Genomic DNA, 12,981 nt, shown 5'->3' with positions numbered 1-12,981 from the left:
GCTCGGTCGGAAGTGTAGGTAGCTCTCTGACTGTCAGCTCCCCAGAAATTGCCAATGGAGGGAATCGAACGATTGGCCGAAGTTTCTGCCTCAGGCCGCCCGTTTCCGACCATTAGAATTGGCACTGGCTGACTGGCTGACTGGCTGCTGCGTTCCAGTCCAATCGGCTTAGGCACCTGCAGCACGGGCCTCTTTTTTCCCCGGTGGCTCTGTAGCCTGTGGCTCTCCTCACTCGCTCTGGTGGAAGCTCCTTTGCAGCTGGCTGGCTGGCCATGCGGTGGCCGCAGTGGCAGAGTGGCAGAGTAGCCGAGCAATTGGGAAAGGGTGGTGCCATTTCTCCAGACTGCTGCGAAAAAGAACCACCTCCAGTTCGCAATCCGAAACAGCTTCCTATCCAGCAAGACCCAACGATCTCACCCGACAAGATCCCATCTCCCCTCCATACCACAGCCCACGATGTATCCTACCCGCGCTCTTCGAATGATGCCCACGAGACGCATGATGCGTGCTCCCCCGTAAGCAGAGCCTCCCGGAGAGCCGATTCATGACGTAGCAATCGCTAACAACACATCGCAAAATTCAGGCCGAAGATCAGGCCGGTACGTTCTCATCCCCAGACAATTGCGGAAACGGTCAATTCGATTCTTCCCGCGGATCATACGATACTATATTCGATTCCGACGTGGACTAGCAACCTTGAGAGAAAGCATGACCAATTGACTCCGATCGCAGGCCACACTGTCTCCCAGCGTCTCCGCAAGCTCAAGAGCATTCCCGCCGAGCTGATTCCCCTCGGTACGCCCATCTCATAACTCACCCCAGCGCAGCATCAATCCGATCTATGATAAAAATACTGATGAATTTAATCGCAGGTGTCGTCGTCGGATTCGCCGTCTTCGCTGCCGGCTACTCCAGCTTCCGCAAGTTCACCGTCGACAAGAACCTGCGTCTCGCCCGCCAAAACCGCGCAGCTGAGGCCGAGCACGAGGAGCACCACTAAGTGCGAACGGGATGAACAAACATTTGGTTTACGTCTTTCGTTTGTCGCAAAGCGAGGATAGGGGCATTGTACATATAGCTCAAGCAAGAACAAGCTAGTCGCGGGAAGAAGAAGAATTCAAGAACGGGATAGATATCATCATTTTTGCCTGCCGTCCAGGTCATCACACTCAATTTCATTCCTCGTCAAACGCCATCGCTATGCGAAAAAATAACAAATTGCAACAGTCTGTGCCAAGTTCCCCTCTATTCCGGCTTGGGCCCTGCAACGTCAAGTCCCTCGAGACCTTGCATGGGATCTTCTGGGCGATCATCTACAGCTCCCTTCGCACCATCTGCGGCGGTCCTGTCTTCCTCATCCACCGCATGCTCGGCAAGCCAGCTCTCCTGTAAAACTGGTTAGATATATCGTATGGGATCAGTAGTAACGTAGAAAACCGAGCACATACCTGCTGCCAGAGTGCAGTCTTGCTGCCCAGGCCCTCCTCGGCACTCTTCGGTGCCTTAGCGGCGGACACCTTTAAGATCTTGCCGAAGAATTCCGACTGATCCATGTTGTCCATGGCCTCCTTGGCATCGTCGGCGTCCTCATACTCGATGTACGCGAAGCCGCGGTGAGGCTCTGTTGCATCGGGCTTATCATTTTTGGGTAATGAGATATCCGCAATCTCTCCAAACGGGATGAAGGCGTCGTGCAGATTGGACTGGTCGACCATGCCGGCCAGGCCGCCGACGTAGACTGTCGCCTTCCAGCGTGCCGAATCTGTCATCTTGAAAAAAGGGGTGCTGGCGTGCGAATAGGGGCAGAATTGTGTTGTTCTGGAGGCAGCTTTTTATATTCACACCGCGCTGGAGCTTTTGACAGCCTTCCACAAATTGCAAGCGACTGACGGGTGGGGGGCCTTTAGTTTTCGAGAGCCGACGGTGGGGGGTCTCTTTAGGTCACAGCTTCCCGATGGTTGGTTACTCCAAGTCAAGAAGGCTTCCAAGTAGGAATTGGGCTGACAACTCATGAAAGAAGTGGCTTTGATGGGTCTGAACTTGAACTTCAATTCAATTGTCACTTACCTTCCCAAAGTTGATGCTCGTTCTCCATCGTGTCCTGTAGGCCAGCTTTTCCCAGTCGCGACTTGGAAGTGTCAAGCTTCCATGAGCTAAAGTCACCCCTTCCGTACACCAACAACCCCGGTGGTCCGTGCCGAGAGACGAGGACACTTAGTCGACAAGGTGAACTCATAGGGGAGGATGACCAGCTGGCATTATCACCATTCTTCTCGTGACCACAAAGTACTTCCTTAATTCTGCACTGCTTTTCCTCTCCCACGTCACGCCTTCTAGCCGGTCTATAGGCCCAATGCGACCCGTGGCAACGAGGAGCTGCCGTATCTAAACACCCAACAACCCCGCCACGCCCTGAACTCAAGTTGCTTGGGCCAACCACACCCGCGAACCACAACTACGAGTCGAGATGGTGCGATTGCGGGAAATCTCGCGCACTGCGGCCTTTGCCTGGTCGCCTGGCGCAGGCAAACCTTTAATTGTAACCGGTACCCGCGCTGGAGCCGTCGACGCCGACTTCTCCGGCGACACCAAGCTCGAGCTGTGGGATCTGGACCTCGACAACCAGGAACAGGGTCTCGAGCTCCAGCCGCTGGCCAGCATTGCGGCCGATTCAAGGTAAACAATTCGCGAACGCAGTCTTGGCGCTTAGTCTGGGCTAACATGCACGTATCAGGTTCTACGATATTGCCTGGGGTCCTCCCACGGACGACTACCCTCAAGGTGTCATCGCCGGCGCTCTCGAGAACGGCTCGCTCGACCTTTGGGATGCTGAGAAGCTCATCGACGGAGATGACGATGCTCTCATTGCCCGCACCACTAAGCACACCGGTGCCATCAAGTCTCTACAATTCAACCCATTGAGGCCTCAGATCTTGGCTACTGCCGGAGTCAAGGGAGAGCTCTTCATCTACGATGTCAACGACCCGTCCAACGCCTTCCGACTCGGCACCGCTGCCGCCCACGATTTGGAATGCGTTGCATGGAATAGAAAGGTTGCGCATATTCTTGCTACGGGTTCAGCAGGTGGATTCGTCACTGTGTGGGATTTGAAGACGAAGAAGGCATCATTGACCCTCAACAACAACCGAAAGCCTGTCAGTGCTCTTGCTTGGGACCCGAACAACTCAACCAAGCTCATGACCTCCACATACGACGATCTCGCTCCCGTCATCCTTCTGTGGAACCTCCGCAACTCGAACGCACCCGAACGTACGCTCCAAGGTCATGAGCAAGGTATTTTGTCCTTGTCATGGTGCCAACAAGACGACGACCTGCTGCTGTCTTGCGGCAAGGACAACAGAACCGTGATCTGGTGCCCCCACACAGGGACCCGCTACGGAGAGTTCCCCGAGGTGACGAACTGGACGTTTTCTGTCCGCTTCCATCCTCATAACCCGAACCTGTCGGCCACTGCCTCTTTCGATGGCAAGATTACGGTTCAGACCTTCCAGAACACCAACCCCTCGGCTGTGCAGAACAACACCCAGAATAACTTGGATGGGGAGGACTTCTTCACGCAAGCCCAGACCCAGCCGCAAGGGGCCGCTTTCACACTTGCCAAAGCACCCAAATGGTTAGAGAGACCAGTTGGTGTCACGTTTGGCTTTGGTGGAAAGCTCATTACCTTTAAGCCGGTCACTACCCAGCCCGGTCAACCTCGCGCTTCCAAGATCGAGATCGCCCAGTTCTCCGTTGATTCGGAGATCGGAACCGCCACAGAGAAGTTTGAAGAATCTCTGAAGGCTGGAGATATCGCTGCCATCTGCGAATCACACAAGGATCAAGCCACCACTGATGAGGAGAAGGCCGAATGGCAGGTCATGGGCACCTTGCTTTCGGAGAACCCCCGGCAGCAAATTGTTGAGTATCTTGGTTTCGCACAGGGGGAGAGGAAGAGGCCAATGGCGTTGCCGAGGACTCTGCTGAGGGTAAAGATGAGAAATCTGAGAAGCTCGGGGCCGGCAAAGGTCACAAGAAGAACCGTCTGTCAACCTTCTTCTCCGATAATGCCGAGGGCGAGGGTGACGATTTCTTGGCTAGCCTATCGGCCACCAAGGGCGCCAAGACTGACAACCCATTCCACCTGTTTGGCGAGAATGATTCGACGGTAGAGAAGGATATCACCAAAGCCTTGATGTTGGGTCAGTTCGAGAAGGCCACCATGATTTGCTTGGAGGAGAAGCGGATGGCTGATGCTTTCATGATTGCCAACTGTGGCGGCAAGGAGCTTATGGACAAGGTGCAGGCTGCCTATATCTCCCAGAAGGAGGGCATGCCCAACTATCTACGCCTGCTTAGCTCCGTCATTGTCAAGAACCTTTGGGACGTTGTGTACAATGCCGATCTTGCCGACTGGAAAGAGACCATGGTCACTCTTTGCACGTTTGCTGATCCTGCCGAATTCCCAGACCTGTGCGAGGCGTTGGGCGACCGGATTCTGGAGAATGGCTCCCGTCAAGATGCATCTTTGTGCTACTTGGTAGGGTCCAAACTTGAGAAGGTTGTAGGCATTTGGATCTCGGAGTTTGAGGAAGCTGAGAAGGCAGGCATGGCCGAGGGCAGCGATACTACCTTCTCCGTGCATGCGCGCACCCTCCAACAGTTCATCGAAAAGGTCACTGTCTTCCGCCAGGTTGCCAAGTTCCAAGACACCGAGACGGCTCTTCCCTCTGGCTGGAAGCTTTCTGCTCTTTACGACAAGTACTGCGAGTATGCGGACATCGTTGCAGCTCACGGCCAGTTGAATGTGGCACAGAAATACCTGGAGCTTCTTCCTACCACGTACCCTGCTGCCGATGTCGCTCGCAACCGAATTCGGCAGGCAACGCAGAAGAAGACTGCCCAGCCCGCTGCTGCGGTCTCTTCTGGTAGAACGTCTCGGCCTACCGTCCCGGCCTATATGCCGCCTGCGCCTGCGCAAACCGCGGTTCACAACAGCCTTTATGGAGCGCCCGGTGTCCCTACTCCTCCAGCAAACCCTTACGCGCCCCCTATTGCCAGCAACCCCTATGCTCCTCAGCAAGCCTATCAGCCCACGCCACCTGCTCAACAGGGAGGATACGCGCCGCCCATCGGTGGCTATGCCCCTCAAGGAAACTTTGGTCCTCCCAAGACCACTACGGCACCCCCTCCTTCCAATAGACCTCCGCCACTCAAGGAAGCTGGGAACTGGAACGATGTCCCGATGGTAGCTCGCCCGCCGCCCCCAAGGAAACCCACCCCCAACACTGCTGCGGTCAACTCGCCCTACGGTGTTCAGGCAGGCATGCCAACACCCCCGCCGCCTCAGAGCCCTTACACTCGAGGTACCGCAACCCCACCTCCACCCCCGAAGGGATCCGCGTATCCGCGGGTAATGTCACCTCTCGGCGGAGGACAGCAGGTTGGACAGATTCCACCTCCCCGCGCGCGGGATCAACCACTGCCAGCCAATATGCACCGCCTCCTATGGCCGGTGGCGCGGCTCCTCCCATGGCCAATGTTGTTGGCAGGACTGCGTCTCCTTACAACCCGCCGCCTGCTGTTGCCGCTGGACCCCCTTCGAACCGATACGCACCGTCGCCTGCTGCCCAGGCTAGCCAGCCGCCGCAAATGGGTCCGCCTGGTGGTATGAGGCCGCCTCCCCCGCCAACCCTTACGCTGCTGCACCTCAGGCATCGCCAGCACCCAACCCTTATGCGCCACAGCAAGGATATGAGCCTTCAATGGTACAGCAAGGCCCGCCTTCGTCAGGACCTCCCTCCACTATGTCCGGTCCTCCTATGGGTGGCCCTCCCATGGGTGGCCCTCCTATGGGCGGACCCCCGAGAACAGGACCTTCGGCCGGAAACTCCCCTGCTCCTGGCCCACCTCGCTCGGCGGCGGCTTCACCAGCAGCAAAGCCCAAACATCCCCCGGGTGACAGGTCGCACATTCCTGCCAGCGCCCAGCAGCTGGTCGACATCCTCAGCCGCGATATGCAGCGCGTAGCTGCCAAGGCACCTGCTTCGTTTGCGCCTCAAGTCAAGGACACCCAGAAGCGCATCAACATCCTCTTCGACCACTTGAACAACGAGGAGCTCGTCAAGCCCGACACCATCCAGCAGCTGACTCAGCTCGCTACGCTTTTGGAGGGGAAGAACTACCCTGAGGCGCAACAACTTCAAGTCTCTATCCAGACTGACCGAACCGAGGAGTGTGGTAACTGGATGGTAAGTTAACCCTCAACCCTGATTTATTCCATATTGCACATGATCGCTGACGTTTAAATTTATCCAGGTCGGTGTCAAGCGCCTCATCTCTATGAGCAAGGCGACTCCTTAGTTCTCTCAACAGCGGCGTGAAAGTAGTATTTCTTCATTATTAGTCCGATATACGCATCAGATGGAGAGGTAGCGCTCCGATTTTGTTGGAGTAAACTGTAGAAAAAGCGAGGCTCCTTCCAGAGCAACAACTAGAATTGATTTGATTTTACGAGACTTGGGTTCGGATTCATGATAATGCACGTGTCGTATCGAATTATTTAATAGTACCCGGCTTCACTGGTCTCAGTACTTATTGGCTATTTCTACAAAGTCTAAATTCACAGCACGGTCAAGGGGACACACAAGATGTCCTGGCAGTTCCTTTGGAGACGACGTCAATGCAGACTGGGTTTCTCTAGTTGACCATGGCCATGGAGACCATACTGCAGTGACTAGTGGTCTATAGCTTATCTTACATGTGCCAATTTGGGCGGCGTTCAGGCTATCTCCCTCTTTTGCTCAGAGTGCTATCTGCGTCCGTCTTAGAAGTGATGTTTGAGCTCCTTGAGGCTTCTCATAGCCGCCCCCATTGTCTCTATGCACTCGTTGAGGTACTCGGAACCCCTTGGGGCCTTTCGAATATCGCTGCCAGACACTCTGGGCTTCCCATCCTGCTCAGGCGACCAGGGCTCGAGATTGCGGGAGTTGTAGATGTATTTGCGGATCAGGAAGATCAAGATCTGCCGGTTCTGCTGGTCGTAATGACACTGGAGCTGCATATGGGCCTTCACGAGAGCCTTGCATGCGGAATCTACCGATCCAGTCGACATGCGTATCGGGTCGGTGGAACCATCGGGTCCTGCGGTACAGGGCGAGGGTACGATCAAGCTGGCCGACGGCGTACTTGACTGAGTGACGTTACTGTTATTGCTCTGCTTAGCCTGTCAGTAGCTGCAACCCCAGGAGAACATGGTGTCGATTGAACCACAAAGATAATTTTTATTATAAGGGTGCCACATACCTGGGAAGCAATGTCGGCAGCGGATGTGCGCTTGATGATCTTACTGGGTCGCTCGACTTCTTGACCGGGAGGGTCGGCGGATTCGGCTTCTTCCTTGGTGCCCCCGAGGCTGATTGAGAACTCTTTGGGCTTGGGATAGCTGACGATGGGAACGTCGGGTTTGACGTTGGCGTTCCAGTCGAGGAAGACGCCATCGATGATTGTGGTATGGAACTCGTGTATGGGAATCGCGTCCCAGGCCACCACGCGTATGTAATGCGTGTTGACAAATGCGTCGATTGTGTTTCGTTGCTCCCACGACAGGAAGTGCCATGGGCTATCGCCGGATAAGACCATCCTGTAGGTGCTCGCTCGTCTTAGCTTCGGCGAGCAGATGTGACTTTGGCTGACGACGTTGCGAAGGCCAGGGTCCCGAAAGTTGTGAAGACCTAAGGTGAAGGAAATTGACGAGAAAGATCAGGTTGAGGTTTATAAATGGTTGGGTGGGGATATCAGTCTGGTCAAGTGCTTGTATTCAATCCAGCTGGTATCGTTTTATACATTTTGGAAGAGTCTTTTGCAGGTATCTATTCACTTCACGCTCACTTGATCGTTACTGAGTGTACTCTGGCTTTTATAGGTTGAGAGGAGTTTGGATGTCACAGTTACTTTTAAACAAGCAGGCTTCCAATACATGACTAATCGATTGTTGCTATAGGCAAAAGAATAGCAGGTGCTTTGTTGACTAGTTGTTCATCTAGCACGAACGCAGCCCAACAGAGCATGAGCTTGTATGCCCTGCCCGTATCCCCAAGGATTCACGTGTACTATTACAGGCAGCCTCTGCCTGTATCCTCGTGCGCCCTCTCGATCAGGGTTTTGTGACACCTAGAGTCTCTCTGTCCCTCATGCCTCGTCGGGACGGCTGCTTCGACGCTATATCTCAAGAGTGTTTTTTCGAGACCTTCTCTAGGCTACCCATACATAGCCTTGAGCATCGCCTCCATGAGGTACCCAGGAGCGCTCGGCGTCTTCTTGATATCGGCGATGGACACGCTAGGCTCGCCGTCGTGCTTGGGCGACCAGGGCTCGATCCTGTTGGCGTTATAGAGGTACTTGCGCGCCAGGAAGATGAGGATCTGGGTGTTCTGCTCAGCGTAGTGCTTTGCGAATTCGGTCTGGTCCTTCCAGGGCCCCGCATCCACGGGTTTCTCATGGCTAGCCTCGGTTTGTGCTGGCTCGGTGGCCGCCTCTGGCCCCGCGGCCCATGGGAACGTGGCCATGAGCAGGCCTGCATCGTTGATGTCTGACTCGGAGTTGCTGTCGTTACTGGGGTCCTAATCCAGCTGCCAGTACCTCTTGTTTGAAATAGCACAGTAAACATGTGGCTGGGCGGCGGATTCAATAATAGCGCTACGTACCTGAGAAGCAGCATCAACATCTGACGTACTGCCGTTGTTGAAGGGATTAGAATTGGTCACGCAGTGAACGTTGCTGAAGAACTGCATTTGGATCTGGGGCTGGCTGATCTTGGGAACCTGAGGCTTGTCCTTGGTGTTCCAGTCGTGAAACATGTCGCCGATGAGCTGATCCTGGTAATCGGCGCTCGACAGGTCCTGGACGGGGTCAATGGCGTCGGGGTAGTGCTTAGCGAAGAAACTCTGGACTGCTTCCTGGTGTTGGGGTGACACGTCGTGCCACGGGCTGTCGGCTGGCAGAGGAATTGTGTGAAAGTGGTTTCTCGTCTCGGATTGGCGGACGAGACTGGAGAGCAGATGTGTAATTGGTTTTCACTGATGATGTTATGAGGTCTGGGCGACGGGATGTGGTGAGGATATGGGGCAAAGGAAGTTGGTGAGAGACGTCAAGTGGGAGTTTATAAATGTTTGGGGGCAGGGGGACATCAGTCAGATCGGTTGCTTGTATTCAATTCAGCTGTGATTTGAATATATATGCCGTATAAAGAGAGTATTTCATTATGAATTCATTTCACCCTCGCTTAAATATTACTGGTGCTAGACGCGGTCTTTTCTTTATAGGTAAAAAGAAGTTTGGCTCTCAAGAACTTATAGACTCACTGGGTTATGACTCCTGGATAAATAGTTGTCAATACAAGCACTGGAATAACGGGTGTGTTATTGGCTGATAAATACATTTACACTGTTGGCGAGGTGTTGCGACAGTGCATTCCTACTTCCATCTGCAGAGAAGCTCTACAGAGCCAACAGAATATAGAACACAGCTTGTCGTCACAGTAGACCTTGATAGCACAATAAGAACCAATAGTAACCGAGATGCGATCTATATTTACTTGACTACTTATCCCTCCAGATATTATTCCACCATACCCCCGATAACTCGAACTGAGGCTTACCATATCCAACCCTTATCATACTTCTAGATTACGTACTACTCATAGACGTAGCAGAATGGCCCGCTGATCGTGTCGATCAACTCCCTGATCTCTCGCTTGGGGTTCATAGGCGAGAAGTCAAGCGTGTCGTCGAGCGTCACGTTACGGCTCGCCGGCATGTTCATCATGGTTCCCGTGCCAGCGATACCCTGTTGTTTGTTAGTCATACTGTATGTGTGTATGTGTGCTTTCCCGAACAGGGGGACGCAAACTGTGTGCTCAGGGGATACGCCGAAACATACCTGTCTCTTCTCCCAATCCAGATTCTGCCAAACAAAGTACAGACGATCAATCTGCCCATGATGCAAATAAAACCCCCGGCTCCAGCGGACTAAAGTAGAAATCACCGCCCGGATCGCCCCCAATGGTAAAGTGACCCCCGCCATGGACCGCCATCCCGAGCCGACTGGCCTGCTTGTAGCGGAAGTCGCCCTGGAGGAGGGCCTGGAAGATCTCGACGTCGGAGCCGTCGCGGATGGTGAGGGTGGTGTTGCCGAGCGAGGCCCACTTGGCGCAGATGTCCGAGTTGAGGTCGCGCTTGATGCAGCGCGGGTTGTACCCCAGCGGCTTCGCGGCGCTGACGGGACCCAGGTTCACCGTGTAGTTGGCGAAGGGGCCCTTTTTCACGCAGCCGCCGCCCGTGCCCGCTTTGGCGCCGAACATGGACATTGGGTTTGGCTTGTTGGCGATGAACTCGCCGTTGCTGCCCAGGGAGGTCTCGGACCCGTCCCAGAGGGGCGACTTGTCAATGTCGTCGCAGTCGAGGCCCCACTCCCAGTAGGGGATCGTTCCTGTTGAGTGAGGAGTGAGTCAGTATTAGTGCTGCCATGCTGGTCGGCAGTTCGAAAAGGGGGTGGCTTGAGGGATACGTACCTGTGTAGCCACATTGATCTTCGAGTCTCTGCTCGTAGGTTTTCAGGAAGTATCGGTGGAAGGTCAGGAAGGTAGCCTATAGGAATGTCAGAATTGGACTTGCTCGAGATACCGGAAGGAACCCCTTTGTGTCCGTATGGGCTTGGTACTGACCGAGTTGTGGACGTATGGCGTGAAGGCGACATGTAGGACAGCGAAGTCATCAAACGACGACCTAAATCGAATCAGTTGAGTGACCCTGGGCGTGGATGATGAACATCGATGCACTTACTTTGCCCCTTCTACATTGGGAAAGACGCTCGGCTTCTGCATCAAACACTGGACAGCCTTCTGGTATGCGGTACGTTCCTCGCCCGGAATATTTCGCCTGTAGCTCGGTCAATGCTGAGTCCAGACGAGGATGTCTTGGACTATTCTCTCAGCTTACCATTCCTTGCGGATCTTCACGTTGTCCTTGGTGCAGCCCGTGTCACTCTTGTCCAGTCTGGCCATGGCATTGTCGAAGGCGGTCTTGCTGTAGTCGGTCAATGCCTTGCCGGAGTCGATGTCGGCCTGTGATATCTCCTGGGTGGAGAGAGGCACCGCGATGGCTTGACACAGCAGCAGGCTGGCTGTGAGCAGCACACTGTTCCCGAGAGACTTCATGGCGGCGGTCAAGGTGTCGTCACGGCTAGGAGGGAATGCGAATCTAGCTTGCCCACCCCTTTCAGGTTCCAGGACTCTCCATTATCAAAGACGGAGAGCGTCTTTATATGCCCCATGACCCGGAGCGCCCATGGCCTCGCTCTTGCACGGCGACTGTATAAGTCCCGGGCTTGGGCAGTTCGGCAGATGCATGCACTCTAAAAGCTTCATCTATTCCATCCTTGGCGTCGGACACACCAAATGCGGAAAGGGGGAGCCATCGTTCATCGTTGACCACGTCCCGAGTGGGATTGGATATGCACCCCAGACTTGTGGCAGCACGCGCAGTCAACTCAATCTAGATTGATTAAAGGGGGGACGTTACCCTCGAGATGCAACCGGTTGGCATGCGGGCCGCAACCAATGACAGCCCGACGGCGACTTCTGCCGCGGCAGGCCGTATACTACCAGATTCAGTCACTGCAGGATCCGTCAACTTGGCATCAACCTCAACTTTCCTCTCGTATCGTTCTGCACCCCATCCCTCACACATGCTCAATTGGAGAGGCCCAAGCAACATCCCCATGGGAGCATGGTAATGCCTCTTGTCGGCAGAAGGCACGGCAGCTGTCAAGCCCCAAGATGGGTGCCGGTTTTCCATGGCTGCACGAGACTTCGTCTATTAACGTGCTCACTGTATATTTGGATGCTACTGGGTTAGGTAACTTCAACGCTGCCTATTGAGCCGGATTTAACCATCAAAGTACGGGTTTCTTCGGGCGCGCAGCGAAATGATGGAAAGGGGGAGCCAAAGCACAACAACCTTTGGAACCTTACAGAAGAGTTGGGTTGGTCACAGACCTGAGTCAACTATTGCCGTTTGAATACATGATGTATGTTTCCCCATGCATGTCAAGTAAATGCTCTCAGAAAAAGAGGCTCTGAGAAACGGGTTCTGTTTTGGTCACGACGCGGAAGGCCTTCTTCTGGAGGATTCAGGTGTGGTCAATTGAAATCCGCGAACACTGAACGCCTCTCTGTCGGCAGTCGGGCCCAATCAATCCAGCCTGGTTGGCTGTGGCTTGCAGGTGGCAGGTCCAGCTTGCCTGCCACTGCTTGGGACGCGCTAACCTCATTTTTCCACCACCCCCCAGAAATCCTTGCACGAAATAAATTCCCCGAGTTGCCCAAACAGGATGCAAGCAAGTATGCAGATGGGAACCACATCCAGCCCGGAGCAAGAACAGCAATACAATACACGTACGGCTTCCGAATAGCGGTGAAGCCAAGCTTGCAAACAAATACCTATTAGTCTAGCACTGAAAGCTATTCACTAGCCGCAGTCCTGAAATCCTGCAGGAACGACCAACAAAGGGAGCTACTGCCCTCAGCTACGGCGCGGGTGGCGCACTAGTAAAACGACCTTGGAGGGCGCCCTAGTTTTTGGGGAATTGGCGCACGTGACCTGCCAGCGCAGCGTCAGCGGCTTCCCTGCTTGCTTCGTTCAATGCTCGTATTCCCACCCATGATATGGAGAAGGCTTCAAGTTGTTTTCCAAGCTGCTGGCTCCTAGGTTGCATTGCACTGACTCGGAGTTTCTTTTTTTCGAATTGGCGGTTGGCGCGTGTGTTCTGTTTGCTTGCCGGTGGAGGTGTCGGGGCCACCCGCTTGCGCGGCCCCCTTTGCGAATGGAAGACGGGAAGAAAAAAGGAGCTCCGTCCAGGGAGACATCGCGGCAATCAGCTTTCAACAACAACTCCACGCCCTGAGCTCTTCTAAATTCTTAC

The 12,981-nt window shown here is 54.3% G+C and overlaps 5 protein-coding genes across 5 annotated transcripts; 2 read left to right on the top strand and 3 right to left on the bottom strand.

Annotated features, from left to right (window-relative positions):
• Window positions 1-456: 456 nt before the first annotated feature.
• PG997_000549 (uncharacterized protein) lies at window positions 457-1,005 on the top strand (the record flags this gene model as incomplete). Its single annotated transcript, XM_066804864.1, has 3 exons — window positions 457-505; window positions 733-795; window positions 873-1,005. 3 exons carry the CDS (start codon window positions 457-459, stop codon window positions 998-1,000), a joined length of 240 nt encoding a protein of 79 aa, XP_066674637.1. The 3' UTR covers window positions 1,001-1,005.
• A 240-nt stretch (window positions 1,006-1,245) lies between these two features.
• PG997_000548 (RNA recognition domain-containing protein) lies at window positions 1,246-1,769 on the bottom strand (the record flags this gene model as incomplete). The annotated part of the gene is made up of 2 exons (XM_066804863.1): window positions 1,246-1,386; window positions 1,449-1,769. The coding sequence occupies 2 exons, from the start codon at window positions 1,767-1,769 to the stop codon at window positions 1,246-1,248; spliced, it is 462 nt and encodes a 153-aa protein (XP_066674636.1).
• Window positions 1,770-2,467: 698 nt separating this feature from the next.
• Window positions 2,468-6,363, top strand: PG997_000547 (uncharacterized protein; the record flags this gene model as incomplete). Its single annotated transcript, XM_066804862.1, has 6 exons — window positions 2,468-2,676; window positions 2,735-3,933; window positions 3,996-5,366; window positions 5,444-5,668; window positions 5,725-6,251; window positions 6,319-6,363. 6 exons carry the CDS (start codon window positions 2,468-2,470, stop codon window positions 6,361-6,363), a joined length of 3,576 nt encoding a protein of 1,191 aa, XP_066674635.1.
• A 463-nt stretch (window positions 6,364-6,826) lies between these two features.
• Window positions 6,827-7,641, bottom strand: PG997_000546 (uncharacterized protein; the record flags this gene model as incomplete). Its single annotated transcript, XM_066804861.1, has 2 exons — window positions 6,827-7,192; window positions 7,306-7,641. The coding sequence occupies 2 exons, from the start codon at window positions 7,639-7,641 to the stop codon at window positions 6,827-6,829; spliced, it is 702 nt and encodes a 233-aa protein (XP_066674634.1).
• Window positions 7,642-8,258: 617 nt separating this feature from the next.
• On the bottom strand, window positions 8,259-11,215 carry PG997_000545 (uncharacterized protein; the record flags this gene model as incomplete). Its single annotated transcript, XM_066804860.1, has 7 exons — window positions 8,259-8,621; window positions 8,706-8,988; window positions 9,695-9,846; window positions 10,013-10,488; window positions 10,571-10,646; window positions 10,724-10,784; window positions 10,998-11,215. The coding sequence occupies 7 exons, from the start codon at window positions 11,213-11,215 to the stop codon at window positions 8,259-8,261; spliced, it is 1,629 nt and encodes a 542-aa protein (XP_066674633.1).
• Window positions 11,216-12,981: the final 1,766 nt, after the last annotated feature.

This window comes from Apiospora hydei (genome assembly GCF_038363865.1).
Source record: "Apiospora hydei strain CBS 114990 chromosome Unknown utg000002l_segment0_segment0, whole genome shotgun sequence".
Taxonomy (NCBI): Eukaryota; Fungi; Ascomycota; class Sordariomycetes; order Amphisphaeriales; family Apiosporaceae; genus Apiospora; species Apiospora hydei.
The sequence above is the reverse complement of the archived record's forward strand: the minus strand, read 5'-3'. Positions and strand labels throughout refer to the sequence as shown.